The sequence below is a fragment of the Maylandia zebra genome, linkage group LG5 (assembly GCF_041146795.1).
Source record: "Maylandia zebra isolate NMK-2024a linkage group LG5, Mzebra_GT3a, whole genome shotgun sequence".
NCBI lineage: Eukaryota > Metazoa > Chordata > Actinopteri > Cichliformes > Cichlidae > Maylandia > Maylandia zebra.
In genome coordinates this window covers 1,686,229-1,707,470 of record NC_135171.1, presented here as the reverse complement: position 1 = coordinate 1,707,470, position 21,242 = coordinate 1,686,229, and the positions used below count along the sequence as shown (strand labels likewise).

At 55.0% G+C, this 21,242-nt stretch overlaps 1 protein-coding gene across 2 annotated transcripts; it reads right to left on the bottom strand.

Moving 5' to 3' along the window:
* Window positions 1–277: 277 nt before the first annotated feature.
* Window positions 278–20,687, bottom strand: atxn7l2a (ataxin 7-like 2a). 2 transcript variants are annotated; one of them, XM_004571432.6, is made up of 10 exons: window positions 20,464–20,686; window positions 19,549–19,617; window positions 17,047–17,377; window positions 15,761–16,008; window positions 15,193–15,275; window positions 13,419–13,630; window positions 12,854–13,034; window positions 3,080–3,201; window positions 1,106–1,967; window positions 278–429 (listed from the first exon to the last, which is right to left on the bottom strand). In XM_004571432.6, exons 1-10 carry the CDS (start codon window positions 20,591–20,593, stop codon window positions 412–414), a joined length of 2,256 nt encoding a protein of 751 aa, XP_004571489.3. In that variant the 5' UTR covers window positions 20,594–20,686; the 3' UTR covers window positions 278–411. The 2 variants fall into 2 exon arrangements, with proteins under 2 accessions (XP_004571489.3, XP_076739742.1); XM_076883627.1 differs by having other exon boundaries at window positions 286–1,967; window positions 20,464–20,687.
* Between the last annotated feature and the right edge of the window lie 555 nt (window positions 20,688–21,242).

Sequence of the window (21,242 nt, the reverse complement as noted above, 5' to 3'; positions counted from 1 at the left end):
GATAAATGTGTTAATGCAGTCACATCATCTAGTTTCTAATTGTAAAACGTGCACCACTGACTTCAGCCCAACATGAGAGCACATTTCCAAAGTGATAAAGAAGTGACAGAAACCAAGTGAAAATGACATTTTTAATCAATTTTTATAAACCAACATTTCATTTAGCAGCATAACCAGATGGTCGTGAGGTATTTCTAAATCCATACGCTCTGAACTTCCTCCCACCCAGACCTACACACCCAGCTGCGATCCACACTACATCGACACTGCACATACAAACAAGCGGTCACATCCACACCCGAGCGTACGCTCCACAGACAGAAGGCACACACAGACACACACAGTCCTGTTGGCTCAGTCCTGGACTGAGCAGAGCTGGCTCCCTCATCGTGGCTTGTAAGGCAGGCACACTTAATGGTGCAGTTTTGGCTGTAGGACAGAAGAAAATTAGTCAAATTATTACTTTTGTTTAGACAGCTGCTCTTTGCATTCACTTCATAATAAACAAAGATCCATGTTTCACACAGAGCCAGTTTAAGACCGCTCCTCGGAGCGTGGCGGGAATTTCTGTCCACCGCTGCTGGGCGTCACTGATCGTCATGGAAACAGCTCTCGGTTGAGTAATAGTCATTTTTAATACCTTGCAGCAGACCTGTGTTAGTCTAGTCCAAGACTACGTCGCTGACAACAGAGACTCTGAGGAGTATGACCTGACTTATCTATGGCACTTTGTAATTACCCAGAGGGCAGCAGCTGCACCTTCAACACGTCAGCAGTACACTGCTGCGTCTATGCAGAAACATGATTCCTCTACATGCACTGTGAGGCACTGAGCTGGTTGCACGGTACAAACTGTCTGACTGGCAGCATCCTTTCAGCTGTGCAGAGGCAGTCTCATCAGCTACACCAGTGAACACAGGTGACGAGCTGCGAGGTAGCTGCACAGGCAGAGGCCGCCCTCACTAACGCAGCCATACAAGCAGAAACACAACAGAAACCACTCCGTTCTCAAAAGAGCTTCAAGGGTTACTCCTAGTCGCCTTTGCAGGGGCCAAGTGTGGACTGGAACTGCTCAGTACACCCATTTCCCCTCGTCCAAACCTACCTTCTGTGTGCCCAGTTTCTTCTCCACACCCCCAGAAAGCGTCCCGCTTTTATTGTCTTTCCAGGGGTAGAAGTTTGAGCGTGGAGACGAAGTGGCAGAGCTGGAAGAAGAGGAGGAAGTCAGGCAGTGGGCTGAAGGCTTAGAGGAGGGAGCGTTATCCTCCGTACGACCAGCTTTGCGTTTCTTCACCGTTCCCATCTGGTGCTCAAAGACCCTCCCGCTGCCCTGCCCGTGCAGCCCTGAGTCTCCCACGCAAGCACGGCTGTGGGAATTGGCGGTGGGAGAAGGGTCCCCCAGAGGAGGGTGTGTCCGTCTGTAAGTCCAAATAGCCTTTGTGCTCGGCGACTGGGCGTCTGTGGGGGAAGGCTGGGGGTGGGGTTTGCTGCTGGGGGAGAGCGTGCCATTGGTCTGTGCGTGCGCTTTGGAAGATAAAGACGACGTGTTGGAAGGCGGGCGGCCCCTGTCCTGGAGGACGATGCAGTTCCTGTCGGGACCCGAGTGCTCTCCTTCCTGGGATGGGACTTTGCGCTTGCGGAGAACAGCGGCTGTAGCGACTTGCTCTCGCAGCTTCAGCATTTGCTTGCTGGGACGTCCGACTGGATTCTTGGGTCGCCCGTGACTACCGGCGATGCTGCTGCTGCTATTGCTCCCGTAGTTCTCCAACTGCGTGGATGTCGGGGGCCTCCCCGGCCCTCGACTGGAAGATGATGAGGATGACGCCGTTTTGAGGGAGGAGCTAATATGACTTCCTGTGCGAACCTTAGAATGTGATGAAGAGGAGGACATGATGGTGGGAGACACGGATGTGATGGTCTTGGCTGGAGGAGGAGGAGACTGAAGGTCTGCAGCTTGAGGTATTTTCCTGGACAGAGGGAAAAAAGAACAGATGAGCCCACCTGCAGTGTCTGACAGCACAGCCATGTTTACAGTGGCCACACCCCCGCCTCACCCTGCCACGGGGAACATAAAGCCCAGACAGCACTGTGAGGTCATCTTCTGAGGGGGCGTTGAACCAAACAACCCAGGGTGCACCTCTGTGCCAGCCTTGTTTGTGCTGCTGTAACATGTAAGCCCTGAGTGTCTGTTCCTGCACTGCCCAGCATGTCAGCAGACACGTTGTTAGCAGGAAACTGCTGCCATACGACAGCTCCTCAGGACCTGCTCAGGCTCAGACCGTGAGCATGTCACACTGCTGCTCTGTCTGTCCGGCTCTGCCTGAACGAGTCCCACTGATGTGACGTTATGGACCGAGTGGTTTTAATGCCACAGCCTACCTGTATTGTTGCCGACTGCATCCATCGCTTTATCAACACACTGCATCCATTTTCTAATGGAAGCTTCCAGCAGGACAGTGTCTCACACATTTCCTGTGTCAGGAACAAAAGGAGCTACACTGTTTGATAATGTTTGGGCTTTTTACAGTGAACCAAAGCAGCTCCAACTCTTTTCCATGCTGCTGTTCACGGCTGACAGTGTCAGGGCATGCTCCCACATCAGCACTGACTGACAACCAAACCTGTCGTGCTGAACTAGGCTACAGTCAGCATCTCCATGTGTGTCACAGTCAGGGTGAACTGCTCTGTCTAAAGCACAGAATATAATGTCAGAGACATTCACACCCGTGGCCTGCTGCAGATCGTCCTGTGGGGCTCTGGCAGTGCTCAGAGTTCCCACACAGAGGAGCAGACACCAGTCTTGATGTGGGTTAAGCACCTCCTGCAGCATCTGTCCATCTCCTGGAGACTCCTGCATGCTGTTGAGGCTGTGCAGGGAAGGCAGCAAACCAGCTGAAAAGCACACAGCTGGAGCACTACCTGTGCAGCCTGTGCAGGGTGCAGTCAGGGTGCTCCCAGTACTGACACTGACCCCGGTGTCCGTGGGTCGCTCCATTGTTGCACCACAGCTGCTGACAGTAACTCTGAGTAGTAAACACACATATATTCACATGAAGCTCTGTTCACAGGGACGTCTTACTTCCAAAGATGGGCGCTGATGTGCTGTTCCAGCATGCTGCTGAAGGCAGACCTCAGGTGGTGTAGTCTCCTGTCAAACGTGTAGATGCCCTGACCCAACACACGGCTTCCGAACGAGCACACCTTTAAAAACAAGAACACACCTTTAAACACCGAGCACAGAGGCTGTGCAGATATGCTGCTGTCTGAGTTTACATTCAACACAACTGTTTGTTTTGGAACTTCACAAAATCCTTTGAGTTGCTTTTCACACGTCTACTTTTGTATTTGTATCTATTCCAGCACCGTTTGCAGTCAGTCTCTCAGAGAAGTGCCTGGAAGAGCCTGTGGCACCACTGCAACCATGCTGCTTTATCCACACACACACACACACACACACACACACACACACACACACGCACACACAAGAGACACACAGGTCTCATTATCACAGCCTGTGTCTCCTGTGTGTGCGTCTGCTGTGTGTGCGTCTGCTGTGTGTGCGTCTGCTGTGTGTGCGTCTCCTGTGTGTGCGTCTGCTGTGTGTGCGTCTGCTGTGAGTCTCCTGTGTGTGCGCGTCTCCTGTGTGTGCGCGTCTCCTGTGTGTGCGCGCGTCTCCTGTGTGTGTGTCTGCTGTGTGTCTGCTGTGTGTGCGTCTGCTGTGTGTGCGTCTGCTGTGAGTCTCCTGTGTGTGCGTCTGCTGTGTGTGCGTCTGCTGTGTGTCTGCTGTGTGTGCGTCTGCTGTGTGTCTCCCGTGTGTGCGTCTGCTGTGTGCGCGTCTCCCGTGTGTGCGTCTGCTGTGCGTCCCCCGTGTGTGTGTCTGCTGTGTGTCTCCTGTGTGTGCGTCTGCTGTGTGTGCGTCTGCTGTGAGTCTCCCGTGTGTGCGCGTCTCCTGTGTGTGCGTCTCCTGTGTGTGCGTCTCCTGTGTGTGCGTCTGCTGTGTGTGCGTCTCCTGTGTGTGCGTCTGCTGTGTGTGCGTCTGCTGTGTGTGCGTCCCCCGTGTGTGCGTCCCCCGTGTGTGCGTCCCCCGTGTGTGCGTCTGCTGTGCGTCCCCCGTGTGTGCGTCTGCTGTGCGTCCCCCGTGTGTGCGTCTGCTGTGTGTGCGTCTGCTGTGTGTGCGTCTGCTGTGTGTCTCCCGTGTGTGCGTCTGCTGTGTGTGCGTCTGCTGTGAGTCTCCCGTGTGTGCGTCTGCTGTGTGTCTCCCGTGTGTGTGTCTGCTGTGTGTCTCCCGTGTGTGTGTCTGCTGTGTGTCTCCCGTGTGTGTGTCTGCTGTGTGTCCCCCGTGTGTGTGCGTCTGCTGTGTGTCTCCCGTGTGTGCGTCTGCTGTGTGTGGGTCTCCCGTGTGTGCGTCTCCCGTGTGTGGGTCTCCCGTGTGTGGGTCTCCCGTGTGTGCGTCTCCCGTGTTTGCGTCCCCCGTGTGTGCGTCCCCCGTGTGTGCGTCCCCCGTGTGTGCGTCTGCTGTGTGTCTCCCGTGTGTGTGTCTGCTGTGTGTGTGTCTGCTGTGTGTGCGTCTGCTGTGTGTCTCCTGTGTGTGCGTCTGCTGTGCGTGCGTCTGCTGTGCGTGCGTCTGCTGTGCGTCCCCCGTGTGTGCGTCTGCTGTGCGTCCCCCGTGTGTGCGTCTGCTGTGTGTCTCCTGTGTGTGCGTCTGCTGTGTGTGCATCTGCTGTGTGTGCGTCTGCTGTGTGTCTCCCGTGTGTGCGTCTGCTGTGTGTGGGTCTCCCGTGTGTGCGTCTGCTGTGTGTGGGTCTCCCGTGTGTGCGTCTCCCGTGTGTGGGTCTCCCGTGTGTGCGTCTCCCGTGTGTGGGTCTCCCATGTGTGCGTCTGCTGTGCGTCTCCCGTGTGTGGGTCTCCCATGTGTGCGTCTGCTGTGCGTCCCCCGTGTGTGCGTCCCCCGTGTGTGCGTCCCCCGTGTGTGCGTCCCCCGTTCGTGCGTCCCCTGTGTGTGCGTCTGCTGTGTGTGCGTCTGCTGTGTGTGCGTCTGCTGTGTGTCTCCTGTGTGTGCGTCTGCTGTGTGTCTCCTGTGTGTGCGTCTGCTGTGTGTGCGTCTGCTGTGTGTCTCCTGTGTGTGCGTCTGCTGTGTGTGCATCTGCTGTGTGTCTCCTGTGTGTGCGTCTGCTGTGTGTGCGTCTGCTGTGCGTCCCCCGTGTGTGTCTGCTGTGCGTCCCCCGTGTGTGTCTGCTGTGTGTCTGCTGTGTGTGCGCGTCTGCTGTGTGTGCGTCTGCTGTGTGTCTCCCGTGTGTGCGTCTGCTGTGTGTCTCCCGTGTGTGCGTCTGCTGTGCGTCCCCCGTGTGTGTGTCTGCTGTGTGTCTCCCGTGTGTGCGTCTCCCGTGTGTGCGTCCCCCGGGTGTGCGTCCCCCGTGTGTGCGTCACCCGTGTGTGCGTTTGCTGTGTGTGTGTCTGCTGTGTGTCCCCCGTGTGTGTGTCTGCTGTGTGTCTCCCGTGTGTGCGTCTGCTGTGTGTGGGTCTCCCGTGTGTGGGTCTCCCGTGTGTGCGTCCCCCGTGTGTGCGTCCCCCGTGTGTGCGTCTGCTGTGTGTCTCCTGTGTGTGCGTCTGCTGTGTGTGTGTCTGCTGTGTGTGCGTCTGCTGTGTGTGCGTCTGCTGTGTGTCTCCTGTGTGTGCGTCTGCTGTGTGTCTCCTGTGTGTGCGTCTGCTGTGTGTCTCCTGTGTGTGCGTCTGCTGTGTGTGCGTCTGCTGTGTGTCTCCTGTGTGTGCGTCTGCTGTGTGTGCGTCTGCTGTGTGTCTCCTGTGTGTGCGTCTGCTGTGTGTGCGTCTGCTGTGCGTCCCCCGTGTGTGTCTGCTGTGCGTCCCCCGTGTGTGTCTGCTGTGTGTCTGCTGTGTGTGCGCGTCTGCTGTGTGTGCGTCTGCTGTGTGTCTCCCGTGTGTGCGTCTGCTGTGTGTCTCCCGTGTGTGCGTCTGCTGTGCGTCCCCCGTGTGTGTGTCTGCTGTGTGTCTCCCGTGTGTGCGTCTCCCGTGTGTGCGTCCCCCGTGTGTGCGTCCCCCGTGTGTGCGTCACCCGTGTGTGCGTTTGCTGTGTGTGTGTCTGCTGTGTGTCCCCCATGTGTGTGTCTGCTGTGTGTCTCCCGTGTGTGCGTCTGCTGTGTGTGGGTCTCCCGTGTGTGCGTCTCCCGTGTGTGGGTCTCCCGTGTGTGCGTCTCCCGTGTGTGGGTCTCCCGTGTGTGCGTCCCCCGTGTGTGCGTCCCCCGTGTGTGCGTCCCCCGTGTGTGCGTCTGCTGTGTGTCTCCCGTGTGTGCGTCTGCTGTGTGTCTCCCGTGTGTGCGTCTGCTGTGTGTGCGTCTGCTGTGCGTCCCCCGTGTGTGTCTGCTGTGCGTCCCCCGTGTGCGCGTCTGCTGTGTGTGCGTCTGCTGTGTGTGCGCGTCTCCCGTGTGTGCGTCTGCTGTGTGTCTCCCGTGTGTGCGTCTGCTGTGCGTCCCCCGTGTGTGCGTCTGCTGTGCGTCCCCCGTGTGTGCGTCTGCTGTGCGTCCCCCGTGTGTGCGTCCCCCGTGTGTGCGTCCCCCGTGTGTGCGTCCCCCGTGTGTGCGTTTGCTGTGTGTGCGTCTGCTGTGTGTGCGTCTGCTGTGTGTGAGTCTCCTGTGCGTCCCCCGTGTGTGCGTCCCCCGTGTGTGTGTCTGCTGTGTGTCTCCTGTGTGTGCGTCTGCTGTGTGTGCGTCTGCTGTGTGTCTCCCGTGTGTGTGTCTGCTGTGTGTGTGTCTGCTGTGTGTCTCCTGTGTGTGCGTCTGCTGTGTGTGCGTCTGCTGTGCGTCCCCCGTGTGTGTGTCTGCTGTGTGTCTGCTGTGTGTGCGTCTGCTGTGTGTGCGTCTGCTCTGAGTCTCCTGTGTGTGCGTCTGCTGTGTGTGCGTCTGCTGTGTGTGCGTCTGCTGTGCGTCTCCCGTGTGTGCGTCTGCTGTGCGTCCCCCGTGTGTGCGTCTGCTGTGCGTCCCCCGTGTGTGTGCGTCTGCTGTGCGTCCCCCGTGTGTGCGTCTGCTGTGCGTCTCCCGTGTGTGCGTCTGCCGTGTGTGCGTCTGCCGTGTGTGGGTCTGCCGTGTGTGCGTCTCCCGTGTGTGCGTCTCCCGTGTGTGCGTCTCCCGTGTGTGCGTCTCCCGTGTGTGCGTCCCCCGTGTGTGCGTCTGCTGTGTGTGTCTCCTGTGTGTGTGTCTGCTGTGTGTGTGTCTCCCGTGTGTGTGTCTCCCGTGTGTGTGTCTGCTGTGTGTCTCCTGTGTGTGCGTCTGCTGTGTGTGTGGGTCTCCCGTGTGTGCGTCTGCCGTGTGTGGGTCTGCCGTGTGTGCGTCTCCCGTGTGTGCGTCTCCCGTGTGTGCGTCTCCCGTGTGTGCGTCTCCCGTGTGTGCGTCTGCTGTGCGTCCCCCGTGTGTGCGTCCCCCGTGTGTGCGTCTGCTGTGTGTGCGTCCCCCGTGTGTGCGTCTGCTGTGTGTGTCTCCTGTGTGTGTGTCTGCTGTGTGTGTCTCCTGTGTGTGTGTCTCCCGTGTGTGTGTCTGCTGTGTGTCTCCTGTGTGTGCGTCTGCTGTGTGTGTCTCCCGTGTGTGTGTGTCTGCTGTGTGTGTGTCCTGTGTGTGTGTCTGCTGTGTGTGTCTCCTGTGTGTGTGTCTCCCGTGTGTGCGTCTGCTGTGTGTCTCCTGTGTGTGTGTGTCTGCTGTGTGTGTGTCTGCTGTGTGTGTCTCCTGTGTGTGTGTCTGCTGTGTGTGTCTCCTGTGTGTGTGTCTCCCGTGTGTGTCTGCTGTGTGTCTCCTGTGTGTGCGTCTGCTGTGTGTGTCTCCCGTGTGTGTGTGTCTGCTGTGTGTGTGTCCCATGTGTGTGTGTCTGCTGTGTGTGTCTCCTGTGTGTGTGTCTGCTGTGTGTGTCTCCTGTGTGTGTGTCTCCCGTGTGTGTGTCTGCTGTGTGTGTCTCCTGTGTGTGTGTCTCCCGTGTGTGTGTCTGCTGTGCGTCCCCCATGTGTGCGTCCCCCGTGTGTGCGTCTGCTGTGTGTGTGCGTCTGCTGTGTGTCTCCTGTGTGTGTGTGTCTGCTGTGTGTGTGTCTCCCGTGTGTGTCTCCTGTGTGTGTGTCTCCCGTGTGTGGGTCTGCTGTGTGTCTCCCGTGTGTGCGTCTGCTGTGTGTCTCCCGTGTGTGCGTCTGCTGTGTGTCTCCCGTGTGTGCGTCTGCTGTGTGTCTCCCGTGTGTGTGTCTCCCGTGTGTGTGTCTCCCATGTGTGTGTCTGCTGTGTGTGCGTCTGCTGTGTGTGCGTCTGCCGTGTGTGTGTCTGCCGTGTGTGTGTCTGCTGTGTGTCTCCTGTGTGTGTGTCTCCTGTGTGTGCGTCTGCTGTGTGTCTCCCGTGTGTGTGTCTGCTGTGTGTCTCCCGTGTGTGTGTCTCCCGTGTGTGCGTCTGCTGTGTGTGTGTCTCCCATGTGTGTGTCTCCCGTGTGTGTGTCTGCTGTGTGTCTCCTGTGTGTGCGTCTGCTGTGTGTGTGTCTGCCGTGTGTGTGTCTCCCGTGTGTGTGTCTGCTGTGTGTGTGTCTGCCGTGTGTGTGTCTCCCGTGTGTGTGTCTGCTGTGTGTCTCCTGTGTGTGCGTCTGCTGTGTGTGTGTCTCCCGTGTGTGTGTCTGCTGTGTGTGTGTCTCCCATGTGTGTGTCTCCCGTGTGTGTGTCTGCTGTGTGTGTCTCCTGTGTGTGTCTCCTGTGTGTGCGTCTGCTGTGTGTGTGTCTCCCATGTGTGTGTCTCCCGTGTGTGTGTCTGCTGTGTGTCTCCTGTGTGTGCGTCTGCTGTGTGTGTGTCTGCCGTGTGTGTGTCTGCTGTGTGTCTCCTGTGTGTGCGTCTGCTGTGTGTGTGTCTGCTGTGTGTCTCCTGTGTGTGCGTCTGCTGTGTGTGTGTCTGCTGTGTGTCTCCTGTGTGTGCGTCTGCTGTGTGTGTGTCTGCTGTGTGTGTGTCTCCTGTGTGTGCGTCTGCTGTGTGTGTGTCTGCTGTGTGTGTGTCTCCTGTGTGTGCGTGTGCTGTGTGTGTGTCTCCTGTGTGTGCGTGTCTGCTGTGTGTCTCCTGTGTGTGCGTCTGCTGTGTGTGTGTCTGCTGTGTGTCTCCTGTGTGTGCGTCTGCTGTGTGTGTGTCTGCTGTGTGTCTCCTGTGTGTGCGTCTGCTGTGTGTGTGTCTCCCGTGTGTGTGTCTGCTGTGTGTCTCCCGTGTGTGCGTCTCCCGTGTGTGCGTCTGCTGTGTGTGTGTCTGCTGTGTGTCTCCTGTGTGTGCGTCTGCTGTGTGTGTGTCTGCTGTGTGTGTGTGTCTCCCGTGTGTGTGTCTGCTGTGTGTGTGTCTCCCGTGTGTGTGTCTGCTGTGTGTCTCCTGTGTGTGTGTCTCCCGTGTGTGTGTCTGCTGTGTGTGTGTCTGCTGTGTGTCTCCTGTGTGTGCGTCTGCTGTGTGTGCGTCTGCTGTGTGTGTGTCTGCTGTGTGTGTGTCTCCCGTGTGTGTGTCTCCCATGTGTGCGTCTGCTGTGTGTGCGTCTGCTGTGTGTGTGTCTCCCGTGTGTGTGTCTCCCATGTGTGTGTGTCTGCTGTGTGTCTCCTGTGTGTGCGTCTGCTGTGTGTGTGTCTGCTGTGTGTGTGTCTCCCGTGTGTGTGTCTGCTGTGTGTCTGCTGTGTGTGCGTCTGCTGTGTGTCTCCTGTGTGTGCGTCTGCTGTGTGTGCGTCTGCTGTGTGTGTGTCTGCTGTGTGTGTGTCTCCCGTGTGTGTGTCTCCCGTGTGTGTGTCTCCCGTGTGTGCGTCTGCTGTGTGTGCGTCTGCTGTGTGTGTGTCTGCTGTGTGTGTGTCTCCCATGTGTGTGTGTCTGCTGTGTGTCTCCTGTGTGTGCGTCTGCTGTGTGTGCGTCTGCTGTGTGTGTGTCTCCCGTGTGTGTGTCTGCTGTGTGTCTCCCGTGTGTGCGTCTGCTGTGTGTCTCCTGTGTGTGCGTCTGCTGTGTGTGTGTCTCCCGTGTGTGTGTCTCCCGTGTGTGTGTCTGCTGTGTGTCTCCTGTGTGTGTGTCTCCCGTGTGTGTGTCTGCTGTGTGTCTCCTGTGTGTGCGTCTGCTGTGTGTGTCTCCCGTGTGTGTGTGTCTGCTGTGTGTGTGTCCTGTGTGTGTGTCTGCTGTGTGTGTCTCCTGTGTGTGTGTCTCCCGTGTGTGCGTCTGCTGTGTGTCTCCTGTGTGTGTGTGTCTGCTGTGTGTGTGTCTGCTGTGTGTGTCTCCTGTGTGTGTGTCTGCTGTGTGTGTCTCCTGTGTGTGTGTCTCCCGTGTGTGTCTGCTGTGTGTCTCCTGTGTGTGCGTCTGCTGTGTGTGTCTCCCGTGTGTGTGTGTCTGCTGTGTGTGTCTCCCGTGTGTGTGTGTCTGCTGTGTGTGTGTCCCGTGTGTGTGTCTGCTGTGTGTGTCTCCTGTGTGTGTGTCTCCCGTGTGTGTGTCTGCTGTGCGTCCCCCATGTGTGCGTCCCCCGTGTGTGCGTCTGCTGTGTGTGTGCGTCTGCTGTGTGTCTCCTGTGTGTGTGTGTCTGCTGTGTGTGTGTCTCCCGTGTGTGTCTCCTGTGTGTGTGTCTCCCGTGTGTGCGTCTGCTGTGTGTCTCCCGTGTGTGCGTCTGCTGTGTGTCTCCCGTGTGTGCGTCTCCCGTGTGTCTCCCGTGTGTGCGTCTGCTGTGTGTGTCTCCCGTGTGTGTGTCTCCCGTGTGTGCGTCTGCTGTGTGTCTCCCGTGTGTGCGTCTGCTGTGTGTCTCCCGTGTGTGTGTCTCCCGTGTGTGTGTCTCCCATGTGTGTGTCTGCTGTGTGTGCGTCTGCTGTGTGTGCGTCTGCTGTGTGTCTCCCGTGTGTGCGTCTGCTGTGTGTCTCCCGTGTGTGTGCCTCCCATGTGTGTGTCTGCTGTGTGTGTGTCTGCCGTGTGTGTGTCTGCTGTGTGTCTCCTGTGTGTGTGTCTCCTGTGTGTGCGTCTGCTGTGTGTCTCCCGTGTGTGTGTCTGCTGTGTGTCTCCCGTGTGTGTGTCTCCTGTGTGTGCGTCTGCTGTGTGTCTCCCGTGTGTGTGTCTGCTGTGTGTCTCCCGTGTGTGTGTCTCCCGTGTGTGCGTCTGCTGTGTGTGTGTCTCCCATGTGTGTGTCTCCCGTGTGTGTGTCTGCTGTGTGTCTCCTGTGTGTGCGTCTGCTGTGTGTGTGTCTGCCGTGTGTGTGTCTCCCGTGTGTGTGTCTGCTGTGTGTCTCCTGTGTGTGCGTCTGCTGTGTGTGTGTCTCCCGTGTGTGTGTCTGCTGTGTGTGTGTCTCCCATGTGTGTGTCTCCCATGTGTGTGTCTCCCGTGTGTGTGTCTGCTGTGTGTGTCTCCTGTGTGTGTCTCCTGTGTGTGCGTCTGCTGTGTGTGTGTCTCCCATGTGTGTGTCTCCCGTGTGTGTGTCTGCTGTGTGTCTCCTGTGTGTGCGTGTCTGCTGTGTGTCTCCTGTGTGTGCGTCTGCTGTGTGTGTGTCTGCTGTGTGTCTCCTGTGTGTGCGTCTGCTGTGTGTGTGTCTGCTGTGTGTCTCCTGTGTGTGCGTCTGCTGTGTGTGTGTCTCCCGTGTGTGTGTCTGCTGTGTGTCTCCCGTGTGTGCGTCTCCCGTGTGTGCGTCTGCTGTGTGTGTGTCTGCTGTGTGTCTCCTGTGTGTGCGTCTGCTGTGTGTGTGTCTGCTGTGTGTGTGTGTGTGTCTGCTGTGTGTGTGTGTCTCCCGTGTGTGTGTCTCCTGTGTGTGTGTCTCCTGTGTGTGTGTCTCCCGTGTGTGTGTCTGCTGTGTGTGTGTCTCCCGTGTGTGTGTCTGCTGTGTGTGTGTCTGCTGTGTGTCTCCTGTGTGTGCGTCTGCTGTGTGTGTGTCTGCTGTGTGTGTGTCTCCCGTGTGTGTGTCTCCCATGTGTGTGTCTCCCGTGTGTGTCTCCCGTGTGTGTGTCTCCCGTGTGTGTGTCTGCTGTGTGTGTGTCTGCTGTGTGTGCGTCTGCTGTGTGTGTGTCTCCCATGTGTGTGTGTCTGCTGTGTGTCTCCTGTGTGTGTGTCTGCTGTGTGTCTCCTGTGTGTGCGTCTGCTGTGTGTGTGTCTGCTGTGTGTGTGTCTCCCGTGTGTGTGTCTGCTGTGTGTCTCCTGTGTGTGCGTCTGCTGTGTGTCTCCTGTGTGTGCGTCTGCTGTGTGTGTGTCTCCCATGTGTGTGTCTCCCGTGTGTGTGTCTGCTGTGTGTGTCTCCTGTGTGTGCGTCTGCTGTGTGTGTGTCTGCTGTGTGTGCGTCTCCCGTGTGTGCGTCTCCCGTGTGTGCGTCTCCCGTGTGCGCGTCTCCCGTGTGCGCGTCTCCCGTGTGTGCGTCTGCTGTGTGCGCGTCTCCTGTGTGTGCGTCTCCTGTGTGCGCGCGTCTCCTGTGTGTGCGCGTCTCCTGTGTGTGCGCGCGTCTCCTGTGTGTGCGCGTCTCCTGTGTGTGCGCGTCTCCTGTGTGTGCGTCTGCTGTGTGCGCGTCTCCTGTGCGTCTGCTGTGTGCGCGTCTCCTGTGCGTCTCCTGTGTGTGCGTCTCCTGTGTGTGCGTCTCCTGTGTGCGCGCGTCTCCTGTGTGTGCGTCTGCTGTGTGCGCGCGTCTCCTGTGTGTGCGCGTCTCCTGTGCGTCTGCTGTGTGTGCGTCTGCTGTGTGCGCGTCTCCTGTGTGTGCGTCTCCTGTGTGTGCGTCTCCCGTGTGTGTGTCTCCCGTGTGTGCGTCTCCCCTGTGTCCTTGGGGACATGAGGACACAGCATGGGCGTCCTCCTGTCCCTGTGTAACGTCTCAGCCTGTGGTGATCAGAGGCTGGGCTCTGTGGCTGCTGAGCCCCAGTAAGTCTCACCGCCGCTGGTCTGGGATGCGCAGCCGAAGATGGAAACTCAGCTCGCTCGTCGTTTCCTTCGGCCTCGCTTTCATCGCTCGAGATTCGTCCGTGGACCAGAGGCGAGGGGACTCTGGGATTACCCTCATCCGACCGCTGGCTCTCCTCCTCTGGGGCACTCTCTACCACAGCCGTAGGCCAACTAGAACACACACAGGACCATCCAGATCCAGTTACACCCTCAGCAGCACCACATCAGCTCCTTCCCTACACTTGATGCACACGCTGTACTGAGCCGCGAACTGGTGGACTCATCTGAGAAGCCTTTAAACTTGCTCTGTTTGGGGATTATGTAACAGAACGAACACCTGGGTGTTAGTTTAGCAGACCATCAGTCCAGCACGTCTATGTTACAGCAGCAGCTGTTAGCTGCTTGATAAAACAGTTGCCCAGCAGCTGACTACACATGAATCCTGCAAGCCAAACCATGTTTGAGCCACTATAATCAGTAAAAAGATGATTATTTATCTCTAGAAGAGTCCTAACTTCTTCTATAAGCATCCTTAGCTTCAGCATTCTTCACAACCTGAAGGCAGGGAGGGTGACCAAAGGTCTCCTGCAGTGTGGAGTACCAGCTTGCTCCCTGGGGGCCTCTGGGCTGAGGGACTGTCCCGTCGAGGAGCCTCCCTCCAGGGCTGGGCTCCCTTTCTCTCGAACCCTGGTCTTGAGTTCTGCCACTAGCTGGTCAAAGTTCTTGCTGCGGCCCACCACCTTCCTCCTCTGGTGGATGGAGTGAATCTGAGGGAAGGACAGATCAGATTGTGTGTTTGCTGTGGATCTGAGCAGGCCTGTGTGATGGGACTGACTGGATACTGTGGAGTTTCAGAATCGATTCTTTCAACAACAGGACAGTATAACAGTGCTTTTGAAAGATGACATCATCCCCCACCTATAGAGTCCACATTAAACTCCTCCCACAGTCGAGGACATTGTCATCTGAACACAGCACAAGTTGTCCCCCATTAATGAAGCGCCCGTACGAACCCCCCAGTGTTCCCAGCAGAAGCACCATTTCTCCCACAGAGCTGTTTTGGTGTACACATGTTTACTTCCTGTATGTGCAGTGGATCAACACTAAAGACTTGACAGCGTTTCACACACAGCTCAGAAGAATAACTGCAGTCGGTCACCTCTCTCATCAACAAGCTGCACGTCTGGCCTGCGATGGTCGACCGCTCTCCTGAAGGGCGCAGTTCTGACACGTCTCCATGCGTGATCAGTGGGATTCAGATTAGCGTGTCGTCTTCACACAAACAGAGGCGTGTCGGGGTCCTGGTCCTGCTGGTCCCGTGACCTCTGACCCAGCTGTCTCACACTGACCCTACACTGGTAGTCTTCAGATCTCATGATGCGTCGCACACCGTCAGGCCAGAGGCAGCAACGGTGTCTGACTGTAGCTACTGTGTCGTCTCCTTGGTAGGCCTCGCTCTGTTCTCTGATGGTCTCGTCGTGCACTGTGGTAAACGCCAAGGCGGCTTTTTCCTGTCCCAGCAGTGGGCGGTCCTGGCTCTCCTGCCTTTCGTTTCCTTCACATGTCGATGGACAGCTTGGAGTTGTTCCTGCACTGCAGTCTTTTATCAGCTGTTGTCTTCAGTGCAGGGAGCTCAGCCACAGCGTGTTGTGAACCTCCCTCCAGTGTGACTGACGTATGGCCACCACCTGTTTCAGGATGCTCCGTGGCAGGTTGGAGCCGTGTGTGAATCACTGTCAGAGCGTGTTGTGTTGATGCACTGCACGTTCCAATCCTGCATTGTTACTCTATACTGCGACGTTTCAGCCACACCTATGGTGACGTGTAAGGAGCACAGGAGATGTTTCTGGAAATATTATGAAGAATAGGCTTTATTGGTGCTTTCAGAGCTCAACACGAGATGGAAAGACACCGAGTTTGGGACAGACTGGACCTCACACCAGTTTGAAAGTGGGAGAGCTGTGGTGAAGACCACGATGGGATTCTGTCACATATTTGATATCACATTGTTGAGGAGATCGATCCAGTGGAAAACAAAAAGGACTCACGGCTGTGCAGGACAACTTCAATGACAGAATGACATGTGACACACAGGTTTACACAAACGTTCAGTGATAACAGCATGATGAGTGTGCGTGAGGGCTGAACATGGCGGACAGGCTCGAAGCCCACACGCTGCCCTGTCACTGGGTCACAGCCTGACAGCACGCCTCACCCTGTACTTACCCACACTGAGGCACTAACATGGGACAGCACGCGTGTGTGTGTGTGTGTGTGTGTGTGTGTGTGTGTGTGTGTGTGTGTGTGTGTGTGTGTGTGTGTTGCTTACATTGCATGTCAGGAGGCGGGTGCACACTTTCTTCCTGTCGGGGTCAAGGACGCCGCAGTGTTTGTCCAAGTCGCACTTCCTCTCTGAGGACACACAGAAGCCACGTGAGCCACAGTGTGACAGCACAAGCTCACGTCTGTTGTCCACACGTGTGGACACACGATTTCATTCTATTTGAAAGCAAACGGCCGTCTGCAGCGCGGCCGGAGCGCGGCTGCAGACGGCCGCAGCTGCGCTCTCTGCACTCGGCAGGCTGATCCTTCATGATGCATCACAGCGCGTCACGCTGTGTGTCAGCAGACGCCGGCTGCAGACTCAAACAGAACAAAGACATCGCACAGACACATGAACGCAGCGTTCCAGAATAGCTCGGAGTGACGCTCGGCTTGTTTTAACAGTGCCGCCATCTTGGATTGCTACCTCGGGTCACATTGGTTGGCTCGGACTTTCCGAGTGGGAAACAAAAACCTTTAAAACTTGGCATCGACTTCCGACTTATTCGGGAACGCACCACACTTCTACTGACATCTACTTTCTCTATTGCCTGCACGTCTGAACTTGTACTCACTGGAAGCCACTTTGTTGTAGGGTCTGGGGATGCGGTGGCGTGTGGCAGCGGAGGTTTGAGTGGAATCCTTTCTCACTGTGGGGTGCCTGTCACTGGGTGAAGATCTACCAGGCGGAGTAGCTCCGTGTGGCCAAGGGGGATCTCTGAGAGACGGAGGTGGGGAGCTCATGGGAGGCTCGAGAGGTGGTGGCTGCTTGAATACCGAAGAGTCAAAGTGACTGCTGTGGGACTTCTCCAGTGGGGAGTGTCTTGGTGACGAGAGAAGAAGTTCACAGTTTGTCATCGTAGCCAATGAAAAACAACCATGTGTGAATAAGAGGGCTCTAATGTTTCAGTCCTGCGCTCTACATTAGCTGTGCTCGCTCAGATCACGTGTTCGTCTCTCTAACACAGCTCTGTGCTGATTGGTCGCAAACACAAGGTTTGGATAGAAAGGTGTGTGAGGCTTTTGTACTGAGCTGTGATTAATAACTTTAACATGATAATCCACCACGCTCCACCAAGTATGTCAGGAACTGAAGAAGATGCCCACTTTCATGCCGGCTTCTCTCCAAACACCAATCCTTTCCTACCAGCTGGAACGATGACACGGGTGCTGCCACGAGCAGGTTACGCGTAGCACACATCAGGACACGCCAAAGGGCTTCAACTCACCAAAACTCGAAAATAAAAAAGTCAAATGTGTATTTGAGAGAAAACTCGAGTGGCGATGAGCTGAGACAGATTCTACCACAGACAAGTCCCACCTCATTTCTGGGTGCAACCCTGTCTGTGGTCCCCAGACTCCAGCAAGCACCGAGTTCAAAAACAGCCAACAGCCTTTCATCCCCAAGAAAAGGTTTAGCTTATGACAGGTGTTATTCTACAGTCAGCATCCATGGAGGATCTATGGTGCTAGCTTCCATCTAGACATGATGCACCAGAACATACGGTTCTGCTGTTACCTGATCAAAGATTATGACTATGGCTCACTGGAGCTTCAGCTAGCTACAGAGCTAGGGTAATAATGCAAACACATTAGCACAGTGACAAAGAGCATCAGGTTTAAAGGTTAGTCATTAATGTGCTGCTGTGTGGTTTGGATGACTCGCTACAAAGAGAGGCCAACACTCGCTGTTTGTCATTTCAATTAGATATAAGAACACATTACAACATTTGTACAGAGGATTTAGACGAACAAAATCATTGCACGTCCAATCCAAGCTAGCCACTACACTCTGAACAGCTGACATCATCTATTATTGCTTTAATCAAGCTCGGACATTTTGACTGGACTGTGTTCTTACCGCACTCCGTCCTTGGAAGTTTTCGAGTATCTGTACTGTGGTGGTGTGACGGGTGAAGGTGGAGCCGCCCGGAGCTGCCCGACTCCCTGGTTTCGACCCTCCCACGAAGCAGCGTTGGTCCCATGAGGAGGAGAGGGGCCGTGATGGCTTCTCTGTTGGGGTTGCGGTGCCGGGGTGGGAGAGCGTAAGCGGGCGTACAGCTTGGCCACAGGCCCGTGTCTCCGCTCGCAGTGCTTTTCAAAGGCCTGTGGCTTCACGACCTGCCCGCAATGGCTGCAAACCACCAGGTAGAAGTCGTCATGGCCAGGGTAGAGGCCAAAGATGGACATGTCTTGAAGAAGAGTGGAGAACACAGAAAGACGTACTCTCACTTAGAGGAACCTACGGTTTCAAACATCCTAAATCTGCACGTGCTTCTTGCGACTGACATGCTCGTAGCCTGCTGTGCTGCTGGATCTGCTTCTACTGTGTAGCCTGTTCCATGGAGAAGCTGTAAGTCGGGGCTTACTTACCCGACTAAGTATTTGCAGACTCAGTTGAATGTGATGACATTTTCAGGCTTTGTTTCACTCACTAACAAGGTATGGGTGTGCGATATATCGAATATACTCAACGTATCGCGGGTTTTTCCACGTGCAATGGTTAAAGTGGCTTTATGGGAACCATTGAGTACAGGTTGCCATGGAAATATTAAGCTGTCTGCATGTAACCCATGCTGCAGATGCATGTCGTTCGGATTTCACGAGGAGGATGTCGAACAAAATGCAGTCTTTGCAAAACATGCCGTGAAACTATCGCTGCAAAATGTAGCAGCAGCACAAATGTATCCACCAGCTGAAAAGGTGTTTGAACGTCTGCACGTGAACGTCTGCACGTGAACGTCTGCACGTGAACGTCTGCACGTGAACGTCTGCACGTGAACGTCTGCACGCACACCGAACAGTAAACCAGCTGTGACTCTCGTTTCTGTCATTTAAGGTCGGCAGTTTTCACGCGTCATAGGCACAAAGAGCACCTTGTGGTGCTGTTAGCATCTTTCACTTGGTGCGAGATCCTAAATACTTCTAAACTACTAAAGCTGAGTGCTCCCTCTCGCTGACGCGTGCTCTGAATGTGCACAGCATCATGGTGCACACATGCTGCACACTGTGGGGAGCAGGTATCCTCTCACATCATCTCCAAAAACAGGCCGAGCGTGTTTATTGAAATGATGTGATGAGCTCTGTATCTCTGTGCTCACCAACACATCTCCTCTTTCCCAGCTTGTGTTTGTCAGTGAACGAGTCCCGTGTGTCTACTGAAGGCATCATGAGTGGAGCCGTGTCTTAGAGAAAACAGCATGAGCGCATTAGCAGAATTATAAGTCGGTAAAGACTTTTTAGCGGCTGATAGCCATCCACTTCTTCCCCTGCTCACAAATAAACTCCCCGCTTTCTGGGTCAAACAGTATGTATGTATGTGCAAGTCAACATCCCGCCCCAGCAGCAGGCGTGCAGGTATACAGGATGATCACACGACAGTGCTCAGCCAGGCTCACGTAAATCCACCCGACTGGGGACCAGAATGCATCCGCTGCCCTGACCAGTGACGGGCCAGTCAGCCTCCTGGTGGTCTTAATAAGAAGCTGGCTGTTTTCATGCATCTGCAGCACAGCCACACGCCAACACGTCGGTATGTGGAAGCCAATAACTGTGAGTAAAAGTTTGGACGTGCACACTTTATAGAAGCTAACGCTATCCAGCCCTCGATCGAAGCAGTTAGACAATGATGGAGGAGTCAGATCAGCCTGTCGTCGGTCAACATGTCCAGTCGCCCAACCTTAGCGTGCACTTTGTTACAAACACAAACCTTTATGAGAAATTCACTGACATAAAAATCGGATTGTAAATGATGGCATCAACTGGTGAGGCTCCCCTGATGTGCACCATGAGCAGGAGCTTGGTGCTAGCTGGAACCACAGGCCGGAAACGCTGCAAAGCTTCACTTAGAACGACGAAGCTGGCGTGCACGTGCCAAACACTCACGCTCCTCTACGTGCCAAATACGCTCCAACACACCGTCGTCACAGACGCGTGTTACAATGCACAGCATTACAAAGCATGTGGCTTGTGTAGTGTTATAAGCTGTTAATATAACTACAAAAGAAAAATAGAAATTTAAGCCTATTTCCAACAAAAGCTGTGTTCACGATAAGCGACCTGAAACTCAGCGTGAGCTCTGTGAAGACTCTTCATTGTTAAACTTTGACGAAACATTCGGAGTCTGGCCAAAGTTTTTTAACCAAACCTGCACAGCAGATTCAAACTAAGAACAGTGGGGGCTTCAGATCAGCCTTGTCTGGCTCTTATGGCCGTGTGATCCTCACACGCACTGTCAGGTACCCCCCGAGTTGTGGTGTCATGTTCTCATAAACAGCATCCAGCATGTGTATGTGCAAAGGTGTGTTTGTTAGAAAAGCTGAGATCCATAAGTATGAGGCATGTTTCCAACCTGCACACTTACCCTCTTTACTGAGTGACATTGCCTCTGCAGCCTTTTTGCCATTCTTATTGCAGTCATCCACATCAGGCCCTGAAACACATGTTCAAGACAGCCACTGTCAGCTGTGATGTTGGTATCACCATTAGTAATGCTCATCTTACATCACACATAGCCCATATTAATAAGCTGTGTTATGTAATTGACTCAGATCTCGTTTCTTCAGGAAGTACTCGTAGTCCAAGTATACGATCAGCAGGCAGTAGCTAATGGCACTGGGTGGTGGGGAGACTATCTGACAGTTAATGGGCAGAGCAGCACTGGAGAAACGCCAAACAGTGACTCTAAGCTAGCAAGAACACTGTGGGCAGAAGCCACATATATGAGGAATCGTGTGGCGAGTCCACGAGTATCATTGTTTAGGAAGCGAAGTGGGAACGACACGCAAAATGTTTCCTTCTATCACAGGATGGGCCAGCGGTGCAGAAGCGTCAGACTCCTCCTCCGTCACCGGCTCTGAATCCGGCTGCTGCTAGCGTTAGCATGCTGATGCTAACTACCTCGTCGCCACCGGCTAGTCGGGCTCGCATGGTAGCTTGTATGCTCGCTTTCCACGGCCAGCCGTCCACACTAGCTTCCTTCCGCTCTGATGTCAGCCAGCCCTGCCGGTTTTCTCCACACGAATGGTCTCCCCTAAACGCTGCAGACTGTTTTATGACCACACAGGTGGAAATCATGCTACAATGACTGTGTCCTTACAATTATAATTTTTGTAACCTAGTGAAGACCAACATGTTACCCACCCAGCACTAGGACCCGGTAGGGTCTTTGTTTGGGTAACATGTTTAGCTCCGTCCTGCGTTTCCGCGAAAATAAACACTGCTGCTTCCGTTAAATGGCTCCGTACCGATCAGTGTTTGTGTCAGGGTGTTTCCTTACCATCCGCCGGCGTCATGCCCGCCCAATCGGCCCAGGCAGTCCAGCTTTGACCCACGAAATCATCGAGGCTAGGAACCCGCCGATCCAGAGCAGCCATTACTTTTACTGCGCGTTCACGAACCGCCATCATCACTGCGCGGCAAGCAGCTTACGTCATCTCGCGTTCTCGACAGGAAAGGAACTTCCTGCGTGCGCGTGCTGGGGACACCCACACAAACAGAAGGCTTGGCTCTAAGAGCTGTCCCACTTTTGTACCGTGGAAATGACAGAATGTTATCAACACAGCACACGCGTGGACGTAGTATGGTTGAATGCGCAGTGAAAACAGAATGACATGTAAGAAACATCACAGCTTCCACAGATCCGCTGCCGCCTGTCTTTACACCTTGTCGCGTGTGGTGAGGCACATGATCAATAGTTGGTCCACGACCCTGTTAAGGGACAGAGGCCACCCACTTTGTCCCCTCTGCATAGACTGGTACTCCTCTATCATGTACCAGACAGCCTGGTTAGAGTGCCACAGCTGCACACCTGCACAGGTACATTATCCTCTGAGCTTCCTCCATTCATCCTTCTTCCACCTGCTCCTGTCTGACACTTACCTCCACCAGACTATTTGATCTTCTCCTCCATTTCACTTCCTGTCCACACCATGATGGAACAGTTGGAACTTTGCTTGCTCTCCTGCATATATCGGCCTTCTTTCCTTCTGTCTCCATCATATCAGCCAGCTCTCTCCCTGTAACAGTCCCTCACTGCCACACGCCTGCCTTTCCTTC

Coding starts and splice junctions, on each gene's coding strand:
- atxn7l2a (XM_076883627.1), bottom strand. CDS start 20,593: ATGATGGCGGTTCGTGAACGCGCAGTAAAAGTAATGGCTGCTCTGGAT. Junction 16,009..17,046: donor ACTTCCAAGGACGGAGTGCG/GTAAGAACACAG, acceptor CTCGTCACCAAG/ACACTCCCCACTGGAGAAGT. Junction 3,202..12,853: donor CGCATCCCAGACCAGCGGCG/GTGAGACTTACT, acceptor TTGTTTTTAAAG/GTGTGCTCGTTCGGAAGCCG.